General features: G+C 60.7%; 2 protein-coding genes across 8 annotated transcripts in view; one reads left to right on the top strand and one right to left on the bottom strand.

Moving 5' to 3' along the window:
• Positions 1-278: 278 nt before the first annotated feature.
• Positions 279-10,326, bottom strand: REXO4 (REX4 homolog, 3'-5' exonuclease). Of its 2 annotated transcripts, XM_029203400.1 has the most exons (9): positions 9,360-10,326; positions 8,376-9,274; positions 6,621-6,952; positions 5,093-5,230; positions 4,699-4,892; positions 3,426-3,514; positions 2,328-2,402; positions 1,728-1,860; positions 279-1,107 (listed from the first exon to the last, which is right to left on the bottom strand). In XM_029203400.1, the coding sequence occupies exons 2-9, from the start codon at positions 9,159-9,161 to the stop codon at positions 1,004-1,006; spliced, it is 1,851 nt and encodes a 616-aa protein (XP_029059233.1). In that variant the 5' UTR covers positions 9,162-9,274; positions 9,360-10,326; the 3' UTR covers positions 279-1,003. The 2 variants fall into 2 exon arrangements, with proteins under 2 accessions (XP_029059233.1, XP_029059234.1); XM_029203401.1 differs by lacking the exon at positions 9,360-10,326 and having other exon boundaries at positions 1,728-1,802; positions 8,376-9,208.
• The window catches only part of ADAMTS13 (ADAM metallopeptidase with thrombospondin type 1 motif 13), a 30,112-nt gene continuing 18,908 nt past the window's right edge, over positions 10,202-21,405 (top strand). For 3 of the 6 annotated variants that reach the window (XR_003790845.1, XR_003790843.1, XM_029203398.1), the window contains exons 1-9: positions 10,202-10,409; positions 10,780-10,846; positions 14,483-14,658; positions 16,671-16,754; positions 17,027-17,151; positions 17,273-17,419; positions 18,786-18,926; positions 19,512-19,674; positions 20,460-20,564. Coding sequence is in view for 1 of the 6 variants with exons in the window: in XM_029203398.1 (XP_029059231.1) it covers positions 10,311-10,409; positions 10,780-10,846; positions 14,483-14,658; positions 16,671-16,754; positions 17,027-17,151; positions 17,273-17,419; positions 18,786-18,926; positions 19,512-19,674; positions 20,460-20,564 (1,107 nt within the window). In the remaining 5 variants the exon portion in view is untranslated. Of the gene's footprint in view, positions 10,410-10,779; positions 10,847-14,482; positions 14,659-16,670; positions 16,755-17,026; positions 17,152-17,272; positions 17,420-18,785; positions 18,927-18,951; positions 19,675-20,435; positions 20,565-21,405 lie in introns of those variants that run through there. The other 3 variants (XR_003790844.1, XR_003790847.1, XR_003790846.1) reach the window with 3 other exon arrangements.

The following is a 21,405-nucleotide window of genomic DNA, read 5'->3' as shown; positions in this document are numbered from 1 at the left end:
CTGACCTGCTGTTCTCCTTGCAGGAGCTGGTTTCTTACGCACGAAGTGTGCTTCAGAAACTGGAAGAGGCCTCGCAGCCCAGCTCCCACGGTGGGCAGTAGACCTGTCGCAGGCAGCCGCCCGGGGAGGTCTGCCTCTCCCTCCTCAGGCTGTACCTGACGGGGCGCCCACTGCCACAGGGCGTCTCCTTAGGGGTGGGGGTCAGGGAGAGGTGTCACCCAGGACCAGCAGGGGGACACGGCAGTCCCCTCAGACACTGAACCTTCACAAGCTCCAGCTCAAGTAAAAACCTGCGTTTACGTCACACAACATCCTCTGTGGGTTCAGACTTTTTGTACGGCTAGCAGGGGCTCAGTATAGCCTGGTGCTAAACGCTCCACTCACGGCAACCGGCTGCTCCTGTGCTCAGAAAGCCCCCCGCGCCCGGGCCGGGGGGAGAGGGCTGCGGGCCGCCCGTGGTCAGAACATCCATCCTAGTCGGGGAGTCGCCCACCTCTGGGGAGAACCGTTGCCACCGCGCTGGGCAGCCTGAGCTCCCCACGCCGGCCATGGGCCCCGACCTGCAGTTTAAACTTGTGTGCGGCGGGTGAGAAAGGAACCGCTGAAAACCCCTCGACGAGGCTGCCGCCGGGCTACCCACAGCCGCGCGGTCCAGGCTCGAGTCCGCGGAGTTCTTTCCTTTCCGTTGGCCGAGGCAACGAGGGAAAGGGGCCTCCTCGGAGGAAGGTGCCACACACCTGGGGACAACTAGGCGCTTCCGGTCCTGGGACCCGGGGATCCCCAGGGACAGCCCCTCCTCCCGTCCCTCGGCGGGGATGAGTCTCAGACGCCACAACCAGACAGGAGACGTTCTGCCCAGCAGCAAGCACGCCGCGTGCCCCTGCTGCCATGATTCTGAAACCTTCCCACAGGGTCACTGCTCCGGGGGGGACTCCATCTGTCCGGCGGCTTGGTCACAGCTGCCCGCGAGCGTGGTACAGGACGGGGCTCCTGCTAAGCGTCGTTACCGTGGGCATTGGAGGCCGGGGGCCGCCTGTCTCGGGCGATGCTCTCCCACTCCTTCTTCACCAGGACGTACAGCCTCATCGCTGTCTGCGCATCTTGAATCTGGGGGACACGCAGCATCACCATGACTGTCCCGCTGGGCGACAAGCATGGCCACATACATGCCTGTCCATCCCACAGTTCCCGAGTCCTGGCATCAGACACGGACAAGTGAAGGAGAAAACTGACGAGAGCAGTGGTCCAGCACCACGGCCCTCACCGTGCTTCCGCGCCCCAGTTCATGGGAGGGAGGGACCCAAAGCGAAGGGATGAACGTGCTGCCTCGTGGGTGCTCCAGACACCACAGAATTAGGAAGGAGACGGGGTGGGGGACGGCAGGCCCTGAACTTGATGCTGGGGCACAAGAGCCCAACGGCTGGGCTCTGCGGGCCAGCGGGCTCGCGCGCGGTCCTAGAGGGCCTGCAATCCAGACTGGGGCCTTTGTCTCCGACTACAGTACACTAGTAGCTTTTTGGTGTGAAGTATTAGTTAAATGTAACCGTTTAGAATTTAACCGACACTTCGCAGGCCTACTGTACCACGTCATTTATCACGGACCGGGAGCCTCCTAAGACAGAAGCCGCCTAGGGTCCACTGTGTTTGTCTTCAGGTGACACTGCGCCTTGCACACGAGGCCCGGCACAGCCCCCAATCCCGAGGCCTGTCACCCGGGACACACTCACCGAGCAGTGCTCCGCCTGCTGCACCCGGATCCCCAGGACTCTCTCCGCAAGCAGCTTCAGAGACGGCCGTCCACTCTGCCAGGGGAGAGGGCAGCGCACAGCCACGCTCGGGTGGGGCCTCTGTAGGCCCTGCCTGGGCAGGGGAGTTGCCCGCTGAGCCCCGACCCAAGTGACCTTCAGTGTCCCTCCCACCGGAAGTGCCCGCGGCCCTGCGGGCTGGTGACACCCGGTCAGCCCACAGAGGAGGACCAGGAAAGGACTCTGCCATCTCTGCCTTCCGGCCTCAGGCTGCCCTGCTCATTTCAAGGGCAGCTCTGCCTCTGGAATAGACACGATGGCGGCTTCTTGCCTGCAGTCGGGGGTCTAATCACAGAGATCAGAGAGTGGAACTCACCTGCCCTCAGCGACACTAACTTTAAAGTTGGCATTTGGCAGAACTCTTTCTCTTCTAAGATTCCTTTTAGTTTTAAAGGTTAAAAGGAAAAACCAAATGAAACCCAACACCTTTCATCAGTAAGACAGCCTTCAGGGACCAGAACCGACAATCATGTGAACCGAGAAACTGAACTACGCTGTGTGGGGCCGCGCGGTTCCAAGTACCTTCACTTGGCTCCGGAAAGGCTTGTACTTCTGAGTGTCCCGGATCTTCTTCTTCGGGTGACAAAGAAACAACGCCTGGAGGAGAAAATAGGACGGGCGTTTCGTTGTCCATCTGCAGCAGTAGACCCCTTCCACCAAACTCCAACACGTGACACACGTGCACACACAAATAAGACAAGCACTGACACGAGCCTGAACTTCTGAGGGAAGATCACCATGGGAAAAGTGATGGAAGGACCGTGGGCATGAAAACAGCCTTGAAACCGGGGAAGCTGGAGACTCAGTCACCAAGGAGTCAGCAAGCGGCTGAAACGCGAGTCTGCGTGGGGAGGGCGCGGGGAGGGAGCACGAGATACCGGGGCCTCTTGAAGTGAGAACGTTTATGACAAAACGCGTCTCCGTGGGCAGAGGACTTGTTGGTTTTTAACAGTTCAAGTTCTACTTTCTTTCTTTTTCGGCCGCACTGCGCGCCTTGTGGGATCTTAGCTCCCGACCGGGGATTGAGCCCAGGCCCTGGCAGTGAAAGCGCCAAGTGCTAAACACTAGACTGCCAGGGAATTCCCTCAAAATTTACTATTAAAAGACATTTAAGACCAATTTCTATGGGTCCCTGAAACATCGGAGGCTGCCAAGCTTCCAGGAAACACCGTTTGAAAAGCTGCAGGCCCAGGAAGGACAGTCTCCCACAACTGCACGCCCCGAGCTTCTCGTCCCAACAGGTGGGTCAGCTCTGCCCACAGTAGAGACCCTAAGGGGCTGAGGCTGAGCCCCACTCTCTGGGGCACGGGAAGGGGACCCTCCGAGCCTGCCTGCCGCCCGCTGTGCTGGCCGCCATGGGCCGGCCTGTGACACGGGGAGTGCCCAGTGGCTCCGAGGAATGGGCGCCGGGGATGCTCCCCGACAGGAGGGGCTCTGCCCTGAGAGGGGTGGTGGCCCATCGGGTGGGTGCGGGTGGCAGAGACAGCGCCCGGCTCTGCCTACGAGGGTGTGCAGGGACCCGCTCCCCCAAGCTGACACGGTGGGCGCATCACCCAAGTCACGGAGAGAGCGCAACCATCCTGGACACCGCGTCACGTAAGAGGCGCCTGGAGCCGGTACCTTCAGGTCGTTGTGCAGCGCGTGTCCGACTAGAATCCGGCCCTTCAGCAGGTCTGCCACCTCCTTCTGAATGACTTCAAATTCTTCTCCTGGAAACAAAACAAAGCAGCGGTTTTTAGTGACACGTCCATCACTACCGTGCTGAGCGACAGGCTCCCCCAGGTTAGACCTCCAAGGACTGGCAGACGGGTCTCTCTGCTCAGGAGGGCGATGCCAAGGCCGAGGGGCCGTCCCAGCACCCCAACCGGGGAGAAGTGGGGGGAGCACACTCACAGCCCCCTGCCAGGGTAATTCTGACAGGTGAATCTAACAGTAAGAAGCCAGGGCATGTGTTTGATGTCTTTCCAACCGGAGACGAAAACGAGGCGGGGGTGGCCCTCGCCACAGATGGTGAGAAGCCCGGCTCTAGACCCTGGGCTCCGGAGGCAGTTCTGCTTGCTTTTTCGGAGCGGACCCCTCGGGGCTACGCCCTCCCCTAACGCCCAAAGGGCTGCAGCAACCGCGCTTGGGCCTCGCGCCTCTGCCCGCCCGCGACCCTAGCAGGACCGGCAGAGCCCGGATGGAGATGTGGTCAGGCCCTGGGGCTGACGAGCGGCCGGGCCACCTCGGGGGCTTGCTCCAGGGAACCTGAGAGGTGTGGAGAGCAGAGAGCACGCAGCCAGAGGACGACAGAGCCGCCGCCTCAAGCCCCTGCTCCCAGGATCTCCCCAGGCCCCAAATCTGGGGCCCCCGGGGTGCCTCTCTGCCCTCCCCCGACAGCCTGCCCATCGGCAAACCCTACGGGCTCAGCGTCCAGGCTGTGTCCCGAGCTGGGCCACGGCTCGTTGCCTTGTACAGCCACCTCCCTGACCAAGGGCACAGAGGACAGGCTCACTCCTCCACCCCCGCGCCCCGCCCCAGCCTATGCCCAGCGCGGAGGCCCCCCGAGGGGACCTGCGCCAGACCGGGCCCCGCGCTGCTCACGGCCTCGCCACGGCTTCCGAATCCTCGCGTAGGCCTGGGAGCCCCTCCAGCCTGTCCCGCCTCCCCACCCCTTCCCCACCCCACAGCAGCCTCTCTCCGTCCAGGAACGCTGTCCCGGTCTTCAGGTCGGGTGGCCAACAGGCAGCAAGGCCGACGCAAGCGGCCATGGGAGCCTCTGAGCCCACCTGCCCAGGAGGGAGGAAAACCGCCGGGCTCTCGCTGCGCCCGCGCCTGCAGCAGAAAGGGCCGCAGGGAGACACGGAAGCACTCCAGCCGCCCCTGCCCGCGTGCCCGCGCTGAGGTGACCCACCCTGCGCCAGGTCGTCGGGCCGGATCCCGCTGACCGCCGTCCTGTAGTCAGTCACCGGCTGGGCTGGCTTCACGTACTTGTCATAAACACACTTCCCGTACTGGTTCACCAGGGACACGCGGGCCACGATGCTCTCTTCCCCCTTGGGGCCCACGCCCACCATCTCACAGTCCATGGCTAAGGCCTTAGTCAGGCTGGAGGGGAACCAAGGCTCCAGTTTAATCCACTCGCGGGACCCAGGAACTGGCACCACTGCTCAGTTATGGGACAAGGACAGGTGTCAACCGGACGCCGAGAAGCGCCTGCCCAACTCAACGGGAGGAGAGGGAAATGGGCCCTTCCTGAAGACCCCCGGCCCCGCCCCCCGGGGCCCTGCCCCCCGTGCCCTGCGTACCCGCTGAAGGCCCGCTCCTTCACCAGCGTGATGGTGCTCTCGCTCTGACCCAGCCGCTTCCGTGCTATCCTGGCTGCCTCCGGGCCGATGGCTGCTTCGATGTCCGCTGGGTCGACGTCGTCAAACCAGATGTCTTCTCTAAAAGGCAGAGGGGAGAACAGGCTGAGCGCGGGCAGGCGAGCGGGGTCTGCTCTTAGGGCCGCCAGCCCACCGCTCTGGCTACTGTGATCATCCTGGCGCTTTCCTTTTTAATTACTCATTAGGGACTTCCCTGGTGGCACAGTGGGTAAGACTCCGCACTCCCAATGCAGGGGCCCTGGGTTCGATCCCTGGTCGGGGAGCTAGATCCCACATGCATGCCGCAACGAAAGATCTCGCATGCTGCAAGCAAGCCCGGGCGCAGCCAAAAAATAAAAAACAAAAAACACTCATTAGCTGAAACTTAGGAACTACAGAGCAACAGAAGAACATAAAACAAAAACACGCCCCCACCCCCAGTCAGGTGTACCGGCTGCTAACATTTTCTTCTCAATTACAAAACTAACGGTTCAGTTATGAAACATTTAACAACCTCAGAGAAACACGATGAGTGCAGAACATAGACAAAGAGCCCCACCACCAGGTCCCTGGGCCGAGCCCTGCAGACATGGACTGCAGCTGGGCAGGGATGGGTAGTGGTGGCTCGTGACTGCGTCTTTCGGGCTCAGCGTCCATGTCATTTCTTTAGAGACGGCCTCCTGAGTTCACTGACTGGACGCGCCCCTCTGGCCATCTGCCCCCACAGGCTTCTCCCTCGTTGGATGTATCCCAACTACATTGAAGGAATTACTGAAATAATTTCAGTGCATCGTCTGTCGCCCTCGAGACAGAGGGACCTGTTGTGACTGCTCTGTTTCCAGAAAGTGTGCCTGGGGCAGTGACTCGCAGCAGGCACTCAAACTGTTCTTTCCTGAAACCTTCAGCGATGGTGTCCTCAACCCCAGGCAACACACATCCAGGCTGACTTACCATCACGCCACTCCTGGCTGAGCCATTCAGAGGCAGCCACTGACTTCTGCTCCTCCCCGGGTGGGTGACACCACAGGGTCTGCTGACCAGGCACTGGGTCGGCACGCTGCACCTCGCGGACCCGCCGCGGGTGAGCACGGTGAGGCTCCGGGCACGTCGGGAACCTGCCCCACACCACCCAGCTAGCAAGACGTGGCAATCGGCTTCACACTCGGGTCCCTGTGGCTTTGGCGTTCATTCATTCCACAGACCCTTCCTTGGGGCCTCCCATGTGCCAAGCCCTGTTCTAGGCCCCAGAGACAAAGCAGCTATGAAACAGGCTGTCTCCCTCGTGCCCACGTTCCAGGGGAGACAAATAGTCAACAAAGAAACCGACAGCACCAGGGTAAGGTGACGGAGGGGCCAGCAGCCTCGGCCTCCTTAAGGAGACAGGCCTTAGTCGCTGGGACCCGGCTCTCGGCCAGGAGGCCGATTAGGCCAAGACGGTCATCAGAGCTGCGCCGGCCCGGGGGGTACTTACTCGGTGGGCGGGGCCGGAGGCAAGGTGGCGGTCACCTCCTCAGCTTTCCACTTCTTATGTCTGACTTCTCGTTTCGGGGAAATGTCATCATTGGTCCTTTTCTTCGCTCCTTTCTCATTGCGCTGTGCCCGGATCTTCCTGTTCGTCAGACATCCTGAGGGCAAAGAGCCCCGTGTGGCCTTGGGGTCTGTGTTTTCTGTCCCCATCTCATCTCTCTTTGCTTTATCTGAGATCACTTTACTGTTTTGTTGGACACCTTGGGGCTGCTTTTTGGAATCCGTCTGAGAGAGAACAAGAGCCTCTTCCGGGGCCTGTGATTTTTGTTTCAGCAACTAACGGAACCCAAGATAAAACACGAAACACATTTTAATTTGGAAAACATGCACAAAGGATTAAGAAGGCTTACACGTGTGTGTGTGTGTGTGTGTGTGTAAAAGCAACCTATTTCCACATTTAGAGTTAATTCCTTCACAGCTCAGGCCAACAAGCTGGTGCATGGCAGCCACTTTCTTGGTTTGCTACTGCTGTGAGGGTCTCAGGAAGAGAGGAGTGTGTCCAACAAAAAGAGGCTGGAAAAAAAAAAAAAAAAAAAAGAGGCTGAAAAAGGGTTGGCAGCCGCACCCCTGCTCTCCTACACGGAGGGCTGAGGTCTCCCAGCCCAACCTCCTCTTGCGTGCAAGTCCCCGGTGTGACCATTCTCAACACGGTTAAGACCCTGCTATGTGGCAACCAGCTGAGTGATCAGGCGGGTTTCTACTTACCTGTTCCCATAACGTTTAGAGATGAAAATACTTTCTTGTATGAACTGGAGAAAACACAAAGTTTTTTCCATAATAAATAACCCTCTGCTTGCTTAGTTCTGCTTTACTTTCTTGCGAGAAAGAGAGAAAGTTACAGCTCAAGAAGTCAGAGCACCCGGGGGTTGCCGGAGGGAAAATTTCATTGGCCCGTGTGTCAAGACAGGAGAATGCTTTGGACGCTGCCCTAAGGTGCCCGGCTGTGTTAGGAAGCTCAGACGCTCTTACGCTCCCGCTCTCGCTCTGAGGCTCCCTCCGTAACCGATTTCGGGAACTAGAAGAGACTTTGAAGGTCACGCCCCACGGTGTGAATGTGCACCCCCGTCTGCCATCTGCTAGCTAGCTATGCGACCTTGAGTCAAGTTCCTTAAACTCTCTGCCTCGTCTAGAAAACAGCGATGACAACAGCAGCCAACTCAACGGAACTGGAGAGAATTTATGAGTGAAGCACAGCAAACAGCATTTAGGAGACAGTAACCTGTAACCTGTAGGTAAGTTTGGGCCACTGATTCCGATAAAGGCAGTAGGTACAACACGGCATTACGAGCAGGGACTTGGGCGTCTGACTCCTGGATCTGCTGAACCGGCTGCAAACCTGGACACCTTACGTAACCTTTCCGGCCCATTTCCTCGTCTGTAAAGTGGAGATGATTAAGGACTCTACCTCAGGGTTGGTTAAGTAAGAACACAAGTAACTCAGCCGGCAGCGACTGCACATTTTAAGAGCTCAGCAGCCGGCGGCAGTTGTTGTCAACTCTCACCTATTAAAGGTCCAGGATGTTGCCAAAATCCTTTACATCAAGTCCCTGCCATTCACTGGCCTGCGAGCTCGCTGCCGCCCTCAACAGGCCACCTCTCTGTGAACCGCTCTGTCCACAGCGTTCACGCCAATCTGCGCTCCCTTGGATCCCACAAGCCCTTCTCCGTTTTTCCATCCGCGGGGCCCCCGCGGCCTTACCTCCTCCTGCAGCGCCTTCCAGTTTTGGGAAAAGTCCTCCGGTGCCTTTGGAGGTCGCACCACGACCACGCCGGGGCCGTTTCCCGGCTTTCTGCCTGCTTCTCGCGCTTTGTTCTTCCAAAATCTTTTCTTCCTGTTTTTCTTCCGATTCGGCTTCTTGACGAGCTCGGGCTCAGGCGCGGGGTCGCCCGGGGCGCGCTCGGGGGCCAGCACCCTCGCCTTCGCCATCCCGGCACCGTCCCGGCCCCCGCGCCCATCCACGGTGGCGCCGCGGCCCCGGAGCCGAGCTCTGCCCGCCGAGCACAGGTCCCGCCGCACCCCAATTCGCCGGCCGCGGGGACAGCAGCGCGCGGGACCCCGGAAGCCCCCCCGCGCGAGTCTCCACACGTGAGCGCCGATCCCAGGAAGTGCCCTTCTCTCGCCGACCGGCTGGAAACCGGGCCTTCGCCTCTGGTACCGCGCGGCCGGGAGCAGGGCGGGGCTCTTTGGCCCCCAAGGAAAAGGGCTGCCACCCCGGCGAGCGGCGTCCGCGGTCAGCGACACAGGATCCGGTTGGGGTAAGCCCGGGATCTCCCCGAGGGCCGGCCTGGGGCCGAGAAACGTGAGCGCCGGAAGGGAACTGGGGGGGGCCGCCGTCGGTGTAACACCGAGGCCCGGCCGGTGGAGGGCGGGGCAGGCGGCCGCCAGGGGGCGCTGGACGGCCGGGCCTGGGAGCGGCGGGTGCGGAGCGGACTCACAGGGACCCCGGGCAGCTGTCTCCCGCCCCGGGGTCCGAGCCCGGCCCATCTTCCCTACGCGGCGGGGAAATTGAGGCCCAGGGACGGGAGGGAGCAGCCCAGGTCGCACAGCCTGCTTTCCCAGGGCCGTAGTTCAGCAGCATCCGATAACAATAATAAGCTCTGTAACGAGTGTTGAATTGTATTATTTTGTGTGACAACAACGATAACGAGTCACTTGCGCACCATGCCTTGGCTCTGGCAATACCTGGATCAGCGACACAGGTGAGGCCTCCACTTCCCCAAAGCTTCCATCCCAGGCTCTGTACGTGCGTGGGGGCCTTCAGGGAAACACAAATGCTAAATCAACAATTGTGGATAGTAGTAATTGCAACGAAAATGATGAAGTGAGATACCGTGGTACGGACTTGAGGAGGAGTAAGGCTACCCAACAAAATGCAGGACGCCCAGAGAAATAGGAATTTCGGATAAAGAATAATTTTGAGTATAAAAATGTCCCATATATTAGCTGCAATTTGCGGGGCATACTTAACACCAAAAAAAAAAAAATGCATTGTTTACCTGAAATTCAAGTTTCGCTGCTGTCCTAATTTTTATTTTCTGAATGTGACACCTTTCCCTGGGGGGCCACTTAGATGGTGCCACGAGGGAGGTGACATTTGAGCTGAAACTAGAGCAGCAAAGCACTGGGTGTATTTGAGGAACGGAAAGCAGGCTGGCGGGGGGGCGGTGGCTGAAGGTCTGTGAGCAGTGTGGGGATGGCTGGGGAGGCAGGCAGAGGGCTGGTGCCACCGTCCCGGTTCTGTGGGCAGCCGTTGGCTGCAGGCACAGAGCAGGCAATAGCTGAGAGGGAGGGAATGAGGACAGGAGAGCGGGAACAGGTCATGGAAAGCAGGGTGTCCATAGGAAGCAGGTGTGATGGTGCCTCAGCCGGCCGGGAGCCACAGTCACACAGATGGGAGATGAATCCCACCCCCGCTCTGTGCTCCCAGGCGCAGGACCGGTGGCTGTGCTCTGAGCCAAGGCCCAGCCCAGCCCAAGGCCGGGCGGCGGCGGGAGGAGCCTGCAGGCCGCCCAGCCCCTCGGCCCCTGCCCTGGGAGGAAGCGCTCACGAGTAAACACAGCCTCATCATCCAGCCCAGCGGGTCTGTCGCATTCCACTCCGGCCAGATTGCAGTCGCTCTCCCTTCCTGGGAGGATGAGTGAGCTTCGCCTCCAGGGGAGATGTGTGCGGGCAATTCTCATCTCCGTGCCCCTCGTCCTCCTGGGCTGCTGGGGACTCCCTGATTTCCGGCAGGTGGGTGGATCCGAGGGCTGCGGTGCTGGGGAAGCCCCGAGAGCTGGGAATCTGGGCTCCGCTGGGTGCTGAGGGCGGGTCCCTGGGGGAGAAGCGGCTGCCCGACAGCCCTTGGGCCAAGTGGGAGGAAATCCGAACTTGGGGTTCAGGGGCTGAAGTGGGCTCACTGGAGAGGGAGTTGGCCTCGGTACTGTCCACCCACCTGTTGAGGGGCAGACCCGGCTAGGCGGTGTGAGTGGCTTGCCCCCTCTCCATCCTGGGCCCCCTCTCCATCCTGGGCCCCTTCTCCCCCCTTCCCCCCCCCCCCCGCCTGCTCCTCTCCCACACCTCCTTCTCCCTCGTCTTCCCTCACTCATCCTTTCTCCCACAGCAGTTTCTTCAGGCTTTGGAGCCAGAGGAAGTGACCGCTTACTTTGGCCCTGACGTTGCCTCCGAAGGTACTTGTCCTGGCGTCTTCCTTGCAAGGGGAGTTTCTCAGAGCCTGCAGGGGGCATCTCACCCTTGGGTCAGGGACCTTGGCTTTTCAGTGGCTCAGCTGAGAGGAAGTCAGAGCTCCTGCTGTCACCCCGTTAATTAGTTCTGTTACTTCCTGCCAAGTCGATAAAAACTGGTCTGGGTGTCCTGGGCCGGGCTGGGGTTGTGACCCTGGGATTCTGCTCAGTATCTCAAGGGAACGGGCACCAATTAGCTGGTCTCTTCCACCCCTGGGCCTCCCTTTGGGCTGACTGACTGTCAGGAACTCTTGCAGTTTCCGGCCAGGATGTAAACATATTTATCTTTTCTGTGAGACACAAGAAGGGCGCTGGGTCAAGCTCCAGCCAAAGCCTTTTCCTGTTGCTCGTGGACCGTGTCTGTGGACTTCTCCATGGTGCCAGCCCCCTTTCCAAGTAGGGCCATTGGTGATCCAAAGGCAGGTGGGGACCAGAGGCAGGGTAGGCTAGTGGTCAGAGTGGAGGGAATTAGGGGTGTCCCACTCGTGCCTGCCTTCTCTGTGGTCGGGGCCAGATGCACGCTGAGTGATGGCTGGGGTCGCGCTGCGGGCAGGGGGAGCTGTGCTGGAGGGCCGAGCAGGGGGGAGTGAGGGGCCTCCTATCTCCTGCAGCGCCCTGATTCGACGTGGCCCCGCTCACCTGTGTCTGTGAGCCCGAGCATGAGGCCAAGGACGGGCGCGGGGGGCTGCCCTGCAGGGCCCCACGCTGCTCCCTGGCAGCCCTGGGACGGCTTTTCTGGGCCTCCTCACCACCTCCTTCACCAGCGAGCGTGTGGTCAATGCCTCCCTCCGGCTGCTGGGGGCCCCCTACCCCTGCCTCACGGGAGGCCTCGCCCTGCTGCCCCCAGGCGCAGCGTCCAGGCTCACCTTCTGCTTGGGCTGTGTGGTGAGTGGGCGCCCAGGCCGGCAGCAGGGGGAGGTTGTGCCGTGGGGACCCCAGTGGGGCAGAGATGCCTCCGAGCCCCCACTGCACAGCCAAACGTGAGCGCAACACCACTTAGCCAGACTCTGACGCCATTGGGGCCTGTTCCTCGAGGCTCAGAAAAGCCAGCTGAGTTTCCCAAGGCCACCCAGCTGGCAGGCGGCAAGCCCGGGGAACAGGGAACGGAGAGAGGGTGGGCTTTGCAGTCAGACCTCTGAGCTCAGACTCCAGCTCTGCGCCTTAGTATAGGCGACCTTGGGCCAGGCACTCCCTGGACGTCAGCGTCGTCACTGATGGGACTTCCCAGGTGGTCCAGTGGTTAGGACCCGGTGCTTTCACTATGGGGGCCCGGGTTCGATCCCCAGTCGGGGAACTAAGATCCCACAAGCTGCGAGGCCAAAAAAAAGAAAAGAAAAGAAAGATTAAGAAAGAAATGGTGAAGGCAGCAGCAGTGGCCTCTTGGGTATCTTTGGGGATTGTCACGCGTTGTCACGATGCGTCACTGAACGAGCCAGAGCTGTTTATATCATAACCACCCGCCTCCCCACCCCATCAGGAGGCCCAGTCTGGGTTGGAACAGATGCGCTCAGGGCCCATCTAGTGACAGGCAGTACTGTTCATTAGCGCAGGCCTAGCTGGTCCCTCAAGACCCCCTCCATTCTTGCACACGTGGGGCCCCACCGGGATCCTTACCAGGCCCTGTAGACTGGGGCCGGGAGGCCTTGTGCGTGACGGGGACTGGAAGCGTGGCTGGGGGCCTGGCAGCAGGTGGTGGGCAGCGAGCGCAGCCCCCAGAGGGCGTGGCTCCCCCGCTGTTCCACACAGATGGGCTCTCGGACCTTGGACTTGGGCAGGAGCCCTTGGAGGGGGCAAGTCCATGCCTGGTGCTGTGATGGCCCTGCATGGGGGATGGGGCTGTATGCACCAGGCAGCTCTCTCTCCTCCAGGAGGGTGACATCCTGGTGGGTGCAGACAGGATCTATATCCAGCCATTGAGGAGGTGGCACCGGGAGCTGGTGCCTCCCTGGGGTGGTGCCCAGCCCCACCTGCTCCACAGGCCCACCCCCAGGGCACCCACGGTTCCAGGTACAGCTCCTGGGAGAGGGAGGGCAGAGCTGCGTCGAGGACAGCTCTGCAGGAGGGACCAGCTCTCCTGATGCCTGGGCCCAGCTCCACCAGCCACCTTCGTTAGCACGCAGGGGAGTGCCCAGCTCACGGGGCAGGCCAGGAGAACACGTGGCCACCAGCCGTGGCCCCAGGCCGTCTGCTTGGTGGGCAGGTAGACCTCCCGCCTCTGAACAGCCATTCACAGCTTACAAAGCGTGTTCACAGACGTGCGCCATGGAGCCTTGGGCGGGCCGAGGTCAGTGGCTCCTGATAGATCCGATGCTGCGGATGGGAATCCAGAGGCCCAAAGATGGGAAGCGGCTGCCGCGGGCCTCCAGGATGGCTCCAGGGCATGGGCAGGATCGGGCCGGCTCTGCTGCCAGCACGCCCGCTCATGCCTTCCCCAGGCTGCGCCCGGCTGCAAGCGGGGTGTGGTCCTGGGCTTCTCTTGCCATCTCGGGGTGACCCCCTACTCCAGTGTGCGCCCAGCGTGGAGCTTTGGGGTGGCCAGAAGGACATAAAAGCCACACAGCAGCTGGTGTCTTCTGGCCTTGCGCTGCCCCGAATACCCAGGCAGCAATGGGCTCTGGGCCCGAGGGGTGGAATGAAACGTCTCCACCTGAGACGGCCATCCTCCCAAGACCCGGCCGCGCCTCCCCTGTAAGCTGGCCGAGCTGTCAGTTCTAATGGTCACAACGTGAATGACATGCGAGAGCTCGGGACCTCTCACCCTCTGAGAGTGTTTCCTCCCGAAGAGCTGGGAGGGCCAGGCTACCCCAGATGAGTTGGTGGGTGTCCAAGGGCGTGAAACCGGGGTGCTGAGGGGCCGGCTCCAGGAGGGCCAGGACAGAACTGCTCAGTCAACATAGAAAACTAGCTATGGTTACCAAAGGGGGAGGGGGGAAGGATAAATTAGGAGTTCTATATACAGATACACCCTACTGTATATAAAATAGAAAACCAACAAGGTCCTACTGTATAGCAAGGTCCTACTGTATAGCACGGGGAACTATACTCAAGATTTTGTAATAACCTTGGACTTCCCTGGCAGTCCAGTGGTTAAGACTGTGCGCTCCCAGTGCACGCAGTGCGGGGTCGATCCCCGGGCGGGGAACTAGAATCCCGCAAGCTGTGCAGCATGGAGGGAAAAAAAAAAAAAAAGATTTTGTAATAACCTATAAGGGAAAAGAATCTGAAAAAGAATAGACGTATACGTATACGTATAACCGAATCACTTTGCTGTACACCTGAAACTAACACAACACTGTAAATCAACTCTGCCTCAATAAATATATAAACAAATAAATAAACCAAATGCTTAGCCAATTAGTCATTAAAAAACAAAAAAAGAGGAACCGCTCCCTCAGTCTCCCTGTGCCGGGAGACGGGCCCTCTCTGGCTCCCCACATGCCCTGTGAGAAAGCGAGGGTCGGGCCCGTCCACGCCCTAATCCCCACAGTAAGCGGCGCATCCCCAAGCCCAGGAGTGCGGGGTGATGGAGGGGCCTGGCCATGGAGGCCGCGAGGTCAAAGCCACATCTCACCTGCTCTCTAGGACCCTGGCTCTCGGCCCTGCCCCCCGCCCCACCAGGCCGTCCTCCCGCCCCTCGCCTGCGGAGACAGGCTGCCAGGAGCCTCCTGCACCTGGAGCTGCTGGTGGCCGTGGGCCCCGACGTGCACCGGGCTCACCGGGAGGACACGGAGCGCTACGTGCTCACCAACCTCAACATGGTGAGTGCTCGTGTGGGCAGCGGGCTCTGTGGGTGGCGCTGACCCGGCGAGGCTCAGGGTTCCGGGGGGGCGGTGGCTGTCCTCAGAGACCACAACCAGCCCGTCCTCGGGAGCCTCTGGACACAGCGCCCTGCGCCCGGGGCTTGTGCAGAGCGTCAGTGAGCTGTCTCGTCTGGGGGGCTGAGCTCAGTATGAACCTGAGGCTGGGGTCACACTTGGGGCTCGGGGCCCTGGGGTGGGGAGAGGCATGATCTTTCTCCCTTACCCCACTGGGGAGTGCAACCCCCAGCCTCTTGCTACTTGGGTCCCTTCGCCCGGGGACCCTCAAGCCTGGCCTCTCCCCCAACGTCCCTTTGATCCGTGGGCATGTCGGCCAGCACTGCCCCGGCAGCCAGCCTGGCTGCCCCACACCAGGCTCTCCCAGCGCCCTTCTTGTGGGTACCCCCATGTCCGCAGGCCTCCCCTTCACTTGGCTTCTAGGGGTAATGGTGGGGCAGGAAGCGCAGCTCCCACTAACCATTACCTCAGAGAAAAAGAGGCGGCACAGAAACAGGTGACTGCAGCACCTGGTGACACACTCAGTCTGACGGGCTGTGCCCGGCCACGAGCGCATTCACATGTGAAACACACACAAACGTGTTCTAAGGCGGCCAGGTAAGTTTCCACAACGTCAGGAGATTAATATCACCGCCGGCAGCGGCAGGGCCGGCATTGCCCCCCCTGGTGAGTTGGCCCTGGAGGGCAAGCAGCCATCCTAGAACGTGGGGTCCTTAGTACCATCTTGTCCCCGGCCTCAGGTATGCCCAGCTATTCCGGACAGAAGGAAAAGGTCCCCCAGTCTCAGAGCCCCAGGCCCTCCGACACCTCTCCTTTCCCATGTGTTCTCTGGGCCTCGCTCCCTGGAGGGAGTCTGGGTCCCAGAGGCCACACCCATGCAGCCTGACCCCTGGAAAAGCTGGCTCAAGTCCAGGACAAGCCTGCTTGGGTTTCCACCTGCCGACTCCAGAGGTGGAAAATATTCCCTCTAGGTCACTTGAAGGCTACTGTTTTCAAGTTTTGGGGGTCCCCCCACCTCGAATATGCTGAAATTTGGTAATCGAACCACACTCCCTGTGGTCATTCAACATGTTTTATGAGGGCCAAGGATGGTCAGGTGGTAGATTGCAGCCTGGCTCCTGCCCAGATGGTGCCAGTCGTGGTAATGGCCAGTGGCATGACTGGGCACCCACCTCATGCCAGCCGCACTGTTCCTAAGTCTGCCAACAACCATGGGAGGCTTTCTCTCCATTTTACAGGCGAGGAAACTGGGGTCCTGAGGTTAGTAAACGGGATCCTGGGCGTACAGGTAGGAAGGGGCAGAGCCTGGGTTCAGACTCAGGTCAGCTGAGGCCGGTGGCGCCACGTCCCCTCTCCTGGGTGCCACGTCTCATTTAGAGGACAAGCTGGTGCGAGCAGCCGCAGTGCAAGTCGACCACAATCAGCATCTCGGCAGATGTACTGGGAGAGCTGGGAGCCTGGTGGGGGGAGCCTTCTCATTCGGGTGCCCAGGAAAGGGCTCACGGTGGGGGAGGAGGCCCTCGGGCTGCCCCGTGGAAATGAGCAGTTTAAGCGAGCAGAGGTGAGAGAGGTGTTTCAGGCAGGTGGACAGATGAGAAAGGACAAGGTAAATCCAGTCCGAGAGAAGCAGTGTTTGGAAGGAACGTTCTAGACTAATGGCAGTTACTCGCATCCCGTTGTTTTGGGGTCTCTGTGTCGGCTAACCTTCCTTCTGACTGTCTCTACGGCCGGCTCCCAGGCCCAAGGACCCGTTGTTTCGGGGTCTCTGTGTCGGCTAACCTTCCTTCTGACCGTCTCTATGGCTGGCTCCCAGGCCCAAGGACTAGCATTTCGGGTGCCCTCCCTGCTCATGAAGCATCCTCTCCAGGCAACCCCACCCCCACCCCCGGCCCGGGCCCCTGGAAGTCAGCAGAGCCCACACACACGTATCACCTCTCCCGCCTGCCCTTCCACAGGGGTCGGAGCTGCTTAGGGACCCATCCCTGGGAGCTCAGTTCCGAGTGCACCTGGTGAAGACGGTCATCCTGACGCAGCCTGAGGTAGGCGCTGAGCTGGACGCCCGGTCACTGGGAAACCGGTTTCTGCCTGCAGATGCGCACAGAGCCATGGGGGTGGCGGCAGGGCTTCCCGCCAGCCGGGCCTGGACCTGAATCCCGGCTCTGCCCTGGCACGCGGCACTGCTGAGCGTCAGTCTCGTCATCTGTGACATGGGGCAGTAACGGGGTCGCTATGAGGACTGAGGTGGCAGCAGCGGCCCGCGCCCTGCCTGGGGTGGGCGCCCTGAATGTGCGCTCTGTTCCCGGACCCTCAGGCTGCTCCGAGTATCACAGCCAACATCACCGCATCACTGCTGAGCGTCTGTGAGTGGAGCAGGACGGTCAACCCTGAGGATGACACGGATCCCGGCCATGCTGACCTGGTCCTCTACATCACCAGGTAGCCGAGCTCCCCACCGGCGCGCCAGCCTGCCGGGGGGCTGCCCCCACTCTCTGCAAAGGTAGCCCGGCGGTGGGCAGGCACCTCGGCACTGCCCAGCTAGCTGTTCTCTCCTCCTGAGGTTTGACCTGGAATTGCCTGATGGGAACCGGCAGGTTCGGGGGGTCACCCAGCTGGGTGGCGTCTGCTCCCCCTCCTGGAGCTGCCTTATCATTGAGGATACTGGCTTCGATCTGGGGGTCACCATCGCCCATGAGATCGGGCACAGGTAAGAGGCCCCAACCCCTGTCCCCAAGCTCCGGACAAGGACGTGACCTGGGCCCCCAGGAGGGGAGGTCATGGCTGGCAGTGGTCCCTAGAAGAGCCAGCTGGAGAAGCCTGTACTCTTGACCCCAACGGACTAGGGAGGGTGGGCGGGGGCAAGGGCTGGGAAATCTGATATTTCTTCATTACCGAAGGATTAAAAGAAAAAAAATTTTTTTTTCAAAATACAAGGAAAACAAACTTAGGAGCTAAAAAGTAATTTTTGTAGGAAATTCAGGTAAAGAAAAAGCCTGCAGCAAAAATCATCCCAAATCCCACCACTTAGAGAAAACGTCCATCTTTTCTTTACACACACACACACACACACACACACACACACAATTTTATTTGTAAATTTGGGATTATGCTGTATATTGGTTAACTGCTTTTTTATGTAACAATGTATCCCAAACATTTCTCCCAAACATTCTCTTACAATATATATTGGTTTTTTCATACGCACCATAATTTACTTAATTCATCCCCTCTTGTTAGATATTTAGGTTGTTTCCAGACTCTTCCTGATACGACTGCTATACATTCTTCGGGCAAATCTGTGCTCCTATGTATTATTCACCCGGAGTGGAGGGTTTCTTTCCTTTTTGATTTTTAGCCTTTTAATTATGAAAGCATATACCTGCTTGCTGTAAAAATTCAGAGTACAGGGACTCCTGAAGTGAAAAGTGGGTGTCTAACTTCCTTGCCCACCAGCCCCGCTCCCACCCACAGGCCTTTCGCCCCACCCCCCGAGAGTGCTGAGGGGTTCCCACACCCACCTCCACGGGCAAGGCTGGGGCTCCTATCCCCACAGCGGCCCACGGCTGCGCACCTTCGCTCTCAGCTCTGCACCTCCGTCTGACCTCTCACCCATCTGGCCCACCACCCATCACAATTCCTCCATCTATCTTGTTTGGAGGAAAAAAAGGAATTGAAAACCATTGCCTTCCACTGGGAGCAGAAACTTTGGCCAGAGGTCCGACCTTTTCACTTCACCAGTACACATTCAGTCGGTGCTTTTTACACACCGAGCCACCCCCAGGTCAAGAAAGCTGTCAGCAGCAGGGCCCGAAAGGCCCTCGAGCCGTGGCCTCCCACGCTCAGAACACCGTGGATGAGTCTGGCCTGCACATTTTTCAAGCCTTTTGATACGTATTCGCCAAAAGAGGCGGGGGCCACCGGGCCGGCCCAGCGCTCCCTCGGGCGGGAAACTGAGGCTGGGCGCCTGCGCGACGCGGCCCACCGCCGGGTTAGCTGGTGGCGGGGCCGGGGCGACCCCTGCGGGGGTGGGGGGACCCTGGCCACCGCCGGCCTCAGCGCCGCCGCCTCCGCAGCTTCGGCCTGGAGCACGACGGCGCGCCGGGCAGCGGCTGCGGGCCCAGCGGCCACGTGATGGCTTCCGACGGCGCCGCGCCCGCCCGCGGGGGCCCGGCGTGGTCCCCCTGCAGCCGCCGGCAGCTGCTGAGCCTGCTCAGGTAGCTGCAACCCCCGGCACCGCCCCTCCCCGAGCGCCCCTCCTTCCCGTGCCCGGACCCACCCCTCCATCTGCCCTCAACCCTGTGCCCACTTACGTGGCGTCCCCGCGCCCACCTCTCCACGGGCTCCCAGCACGTCTCAGGAGGCACTCCTACAGCCCGCCTCTGCCCACCCCTCCCGCCCTCACCTCCTCCCGGCGTCCACCTCTCCATCTCTGCCCCCGCCCCGCCCCCGCCAGCCCATCCCTCGGGCCACGCCCATCCCGCCCGCGCGCCACCTCCCTCCTTTCCATCGCCTCCCGCCCCTGTGGCCACCGCTCGGTTCTCCCCTGTCCACTTCCATCCCTTCGCAGACCCACTTCTCCAACCTCCCCCGCCCCCTGCATCTGCCCCTCCCTCCCCTCCCCTCCCCTCGGCTCGAGCCTTGTCCTAGCCCAGGGTCAGCTCTTGGTGGGGCACACGGGCTGAGAACGCCCATCGTCGCCCACCCGAACCCGCCGCTTTGAACGCCCCCGCTTCCCGCGCCTACTCCATCCCGCGCCCACCTGGTGTCCGCCCCTGGCCTGAGCCGCGGCCTTGTCGCAGCGCAGGACGGGCGCGCTGCCTGTGGGACCCGCCGGGGCCGCAGTCCCAGCCCGCGGGGCTCCACCCCGAGGCGCACCCCGGCCTGTACTATGGCGCCGACGAGCAGTGCCGCGTCGCCTTCGGCCCGACGGCGGTCGCCTGCACCTTCCGCCGGGAGCACGTAGTGAGTCCAGCAGTGGGCGATGCGCACCGCTCCCCCCCCCCCGCCCCTCCGCACCTGGGCCCCCTCTGCCGCTCCTGAGCCCTGCACGCTGTGAGACCCCACTGGCCCAGACTGTCAGGTGCCGCTCGAAATTCTCAATTTTTGAACAAGGGTGCCCACATTTTCCTCTTGACGAGGCCCCATAAATTAGGTAGAGCTGGTCCTGATAGGGCCCCCGAGCCTGTGGACCTTGATCCTACCTAGGCAGTTACCGAGGGCTTCCCACCCAATGGGAGCTGGAGGGCTTCCCAGAGGAAGTGACCTCCGAGCTGAACCCTACAGCCGGGGTGGGAGCTGGCAGTGGGAGGGGAGCTGAAGGGGGGCAGGCACCCCAAAGGCAGACCCCCTTCCCAGGACCGCACAGGACTTGCAGGCACTTTCGCCTTGGTGAGCCCCTTCCCCCTCGTAAAACATTAGGAATTATATCTTAGCGTTTTCATGAAATATAGAATTTTACGTGTGTTGTTATAAGTACAGTGTTAATGTTATACATTAGCATATTCTTTCTGATCTAAAAGATCATCTTTTTCCTTCTGGTTTTAAAAGAGGTGAAAGCATTTTTGTGGGCCCTGGGCACTGTCCCTGTTCCTGGTGGAGGAGTCCTCCACTGCTGTCCTCTCCACCCACCACTGCCCGGGGAGCTGGCTGTGTCACCGTGTGCTGTGGTCTGGGAGGGGCAGTGATGGCTGGACACTGACCCCCAGGCCCTGGTGGCCCCTCAGCTGGCCATCTGTCTCCCCTCTTAGGACATGTGCCAGGCTCTCTCCTGCCACACAGACCCCCTGGACCAAAGCAGCTGTAGCCGCCTCCTTATTCCTGTCCTGGATGGGACAGAGTGTGGCGTGGGGAAGGTCAGAGCGGGGACTGAAGGAGCATGTGAGCGTGTGTGTGTGTGTGTGTGTGTGTGTGTGTGTGTGTGTGTGCGCGCGCACGCTCACGCACGCTCATGCAGACCTGCGGCCTGCAGCCCTCATCCTGGCGTGGGAGACAGGAGGACCTCAGTAAGCAGGGGCGTAGGGCCCTGGAGCTGTTCTGGGTCCCGGTCAGAACAGGTGGGCAGCAGGATGCCCGCGTGCACGCAGTGCTCGCCTTGCCCTCTGCAGGCGGTTCATAACAGCTAACTGGGAAGGCTTGCGCCTGACTCTGCCGGGGCGAGCGGGGCATCTGGCCTGCCCCGTCAACCTCCTCGCTGTTCCAGAGGGAGCGAGCGCTTGAGGGACGGCCACCCTGGGCCCAGTGTGGCGGCCTGGAGACAGGGACTGGGTTGTCGCCCGCCACCCAGAGTAGGCAAAGTTTTCCCGTGACTGCGTGACCACCCCCCCACCCCCTGCCGGCCTGCAGCGGCCACCTGACGTCCTGCTCCCGGCCCAGTGCCCCTGCCCTCCTCTCTGCCTTGCATGGCCAGCCCTTCCTCCAGTCCCTGTCCTGTGGGAGGGGCTCTGCCCTCTTCTATTTAGCACTGGCTCCAAAGCCGGATGGGGGTCCAGTGAGTGTGTGTGCGTGTGTTTGTGGGGGGTGTACCTGTGGGTGTGGGATGCCCTGGGTGTGGGGTCCTGTGGGTGTGGGGTCCTGTGGGTGTGGGATGCCCTGGGTGTGGGGTCCTGTGGGTGTGGAATGCCCTGGGTGTGGGCATCTGTGGGTGTGAGATGCCCTGGGTGTGGGGTCCTGTGGGTGTGGGATGCCCTGGGTGTG

Source organism: Monodon monoceros, unplaced genomic scaffold (assembly GCF_005190385.1).
Source record: "Monodon monoceros isolate NGI ecotype Baffin Bay Population unplaced genomic scaffold, NGI_Narwhal_1 Super_Scaffold_5, whole genome shotgun sequence".
Classification (NCBI taxonomy): domain Eukaryota; kingdom Metazoa; phylum Chordata; class Mammalia; order Artiodactyla; family Monodontidae; genus Monodon; species Monodon monoceros.
Note: the sequence above shows the minus strand (reverse complement) of the source record. Positions and strands in the feature narration are given on the sequence as shown.

Bases quoted from the DNA above. Each gene is read 5' to 3' on its own strand.
- REXO4 (XM_029203400.1), bottom strand. From the start codon at position 9,161: ATGGGCCGGGCTCGGACCCCGGGGCGGGAGACAGCTGCCCGGGGTCCC. The intron at 5,231-6,620 runs GTAAGTACCCCC...TCTGCCTTTTAG, and splicing joins CCTCCGGCCCCGCCCACCGA to AGAAGACATCTGGTTTGACG. The intron at 3,515-4,698 runs GTGGGTCACCTC...TTTTGTTTCCAG, and splicing joins GCCCGACGACCTGGCGCAGG to GAGAAGAATTTGAAGTCATT.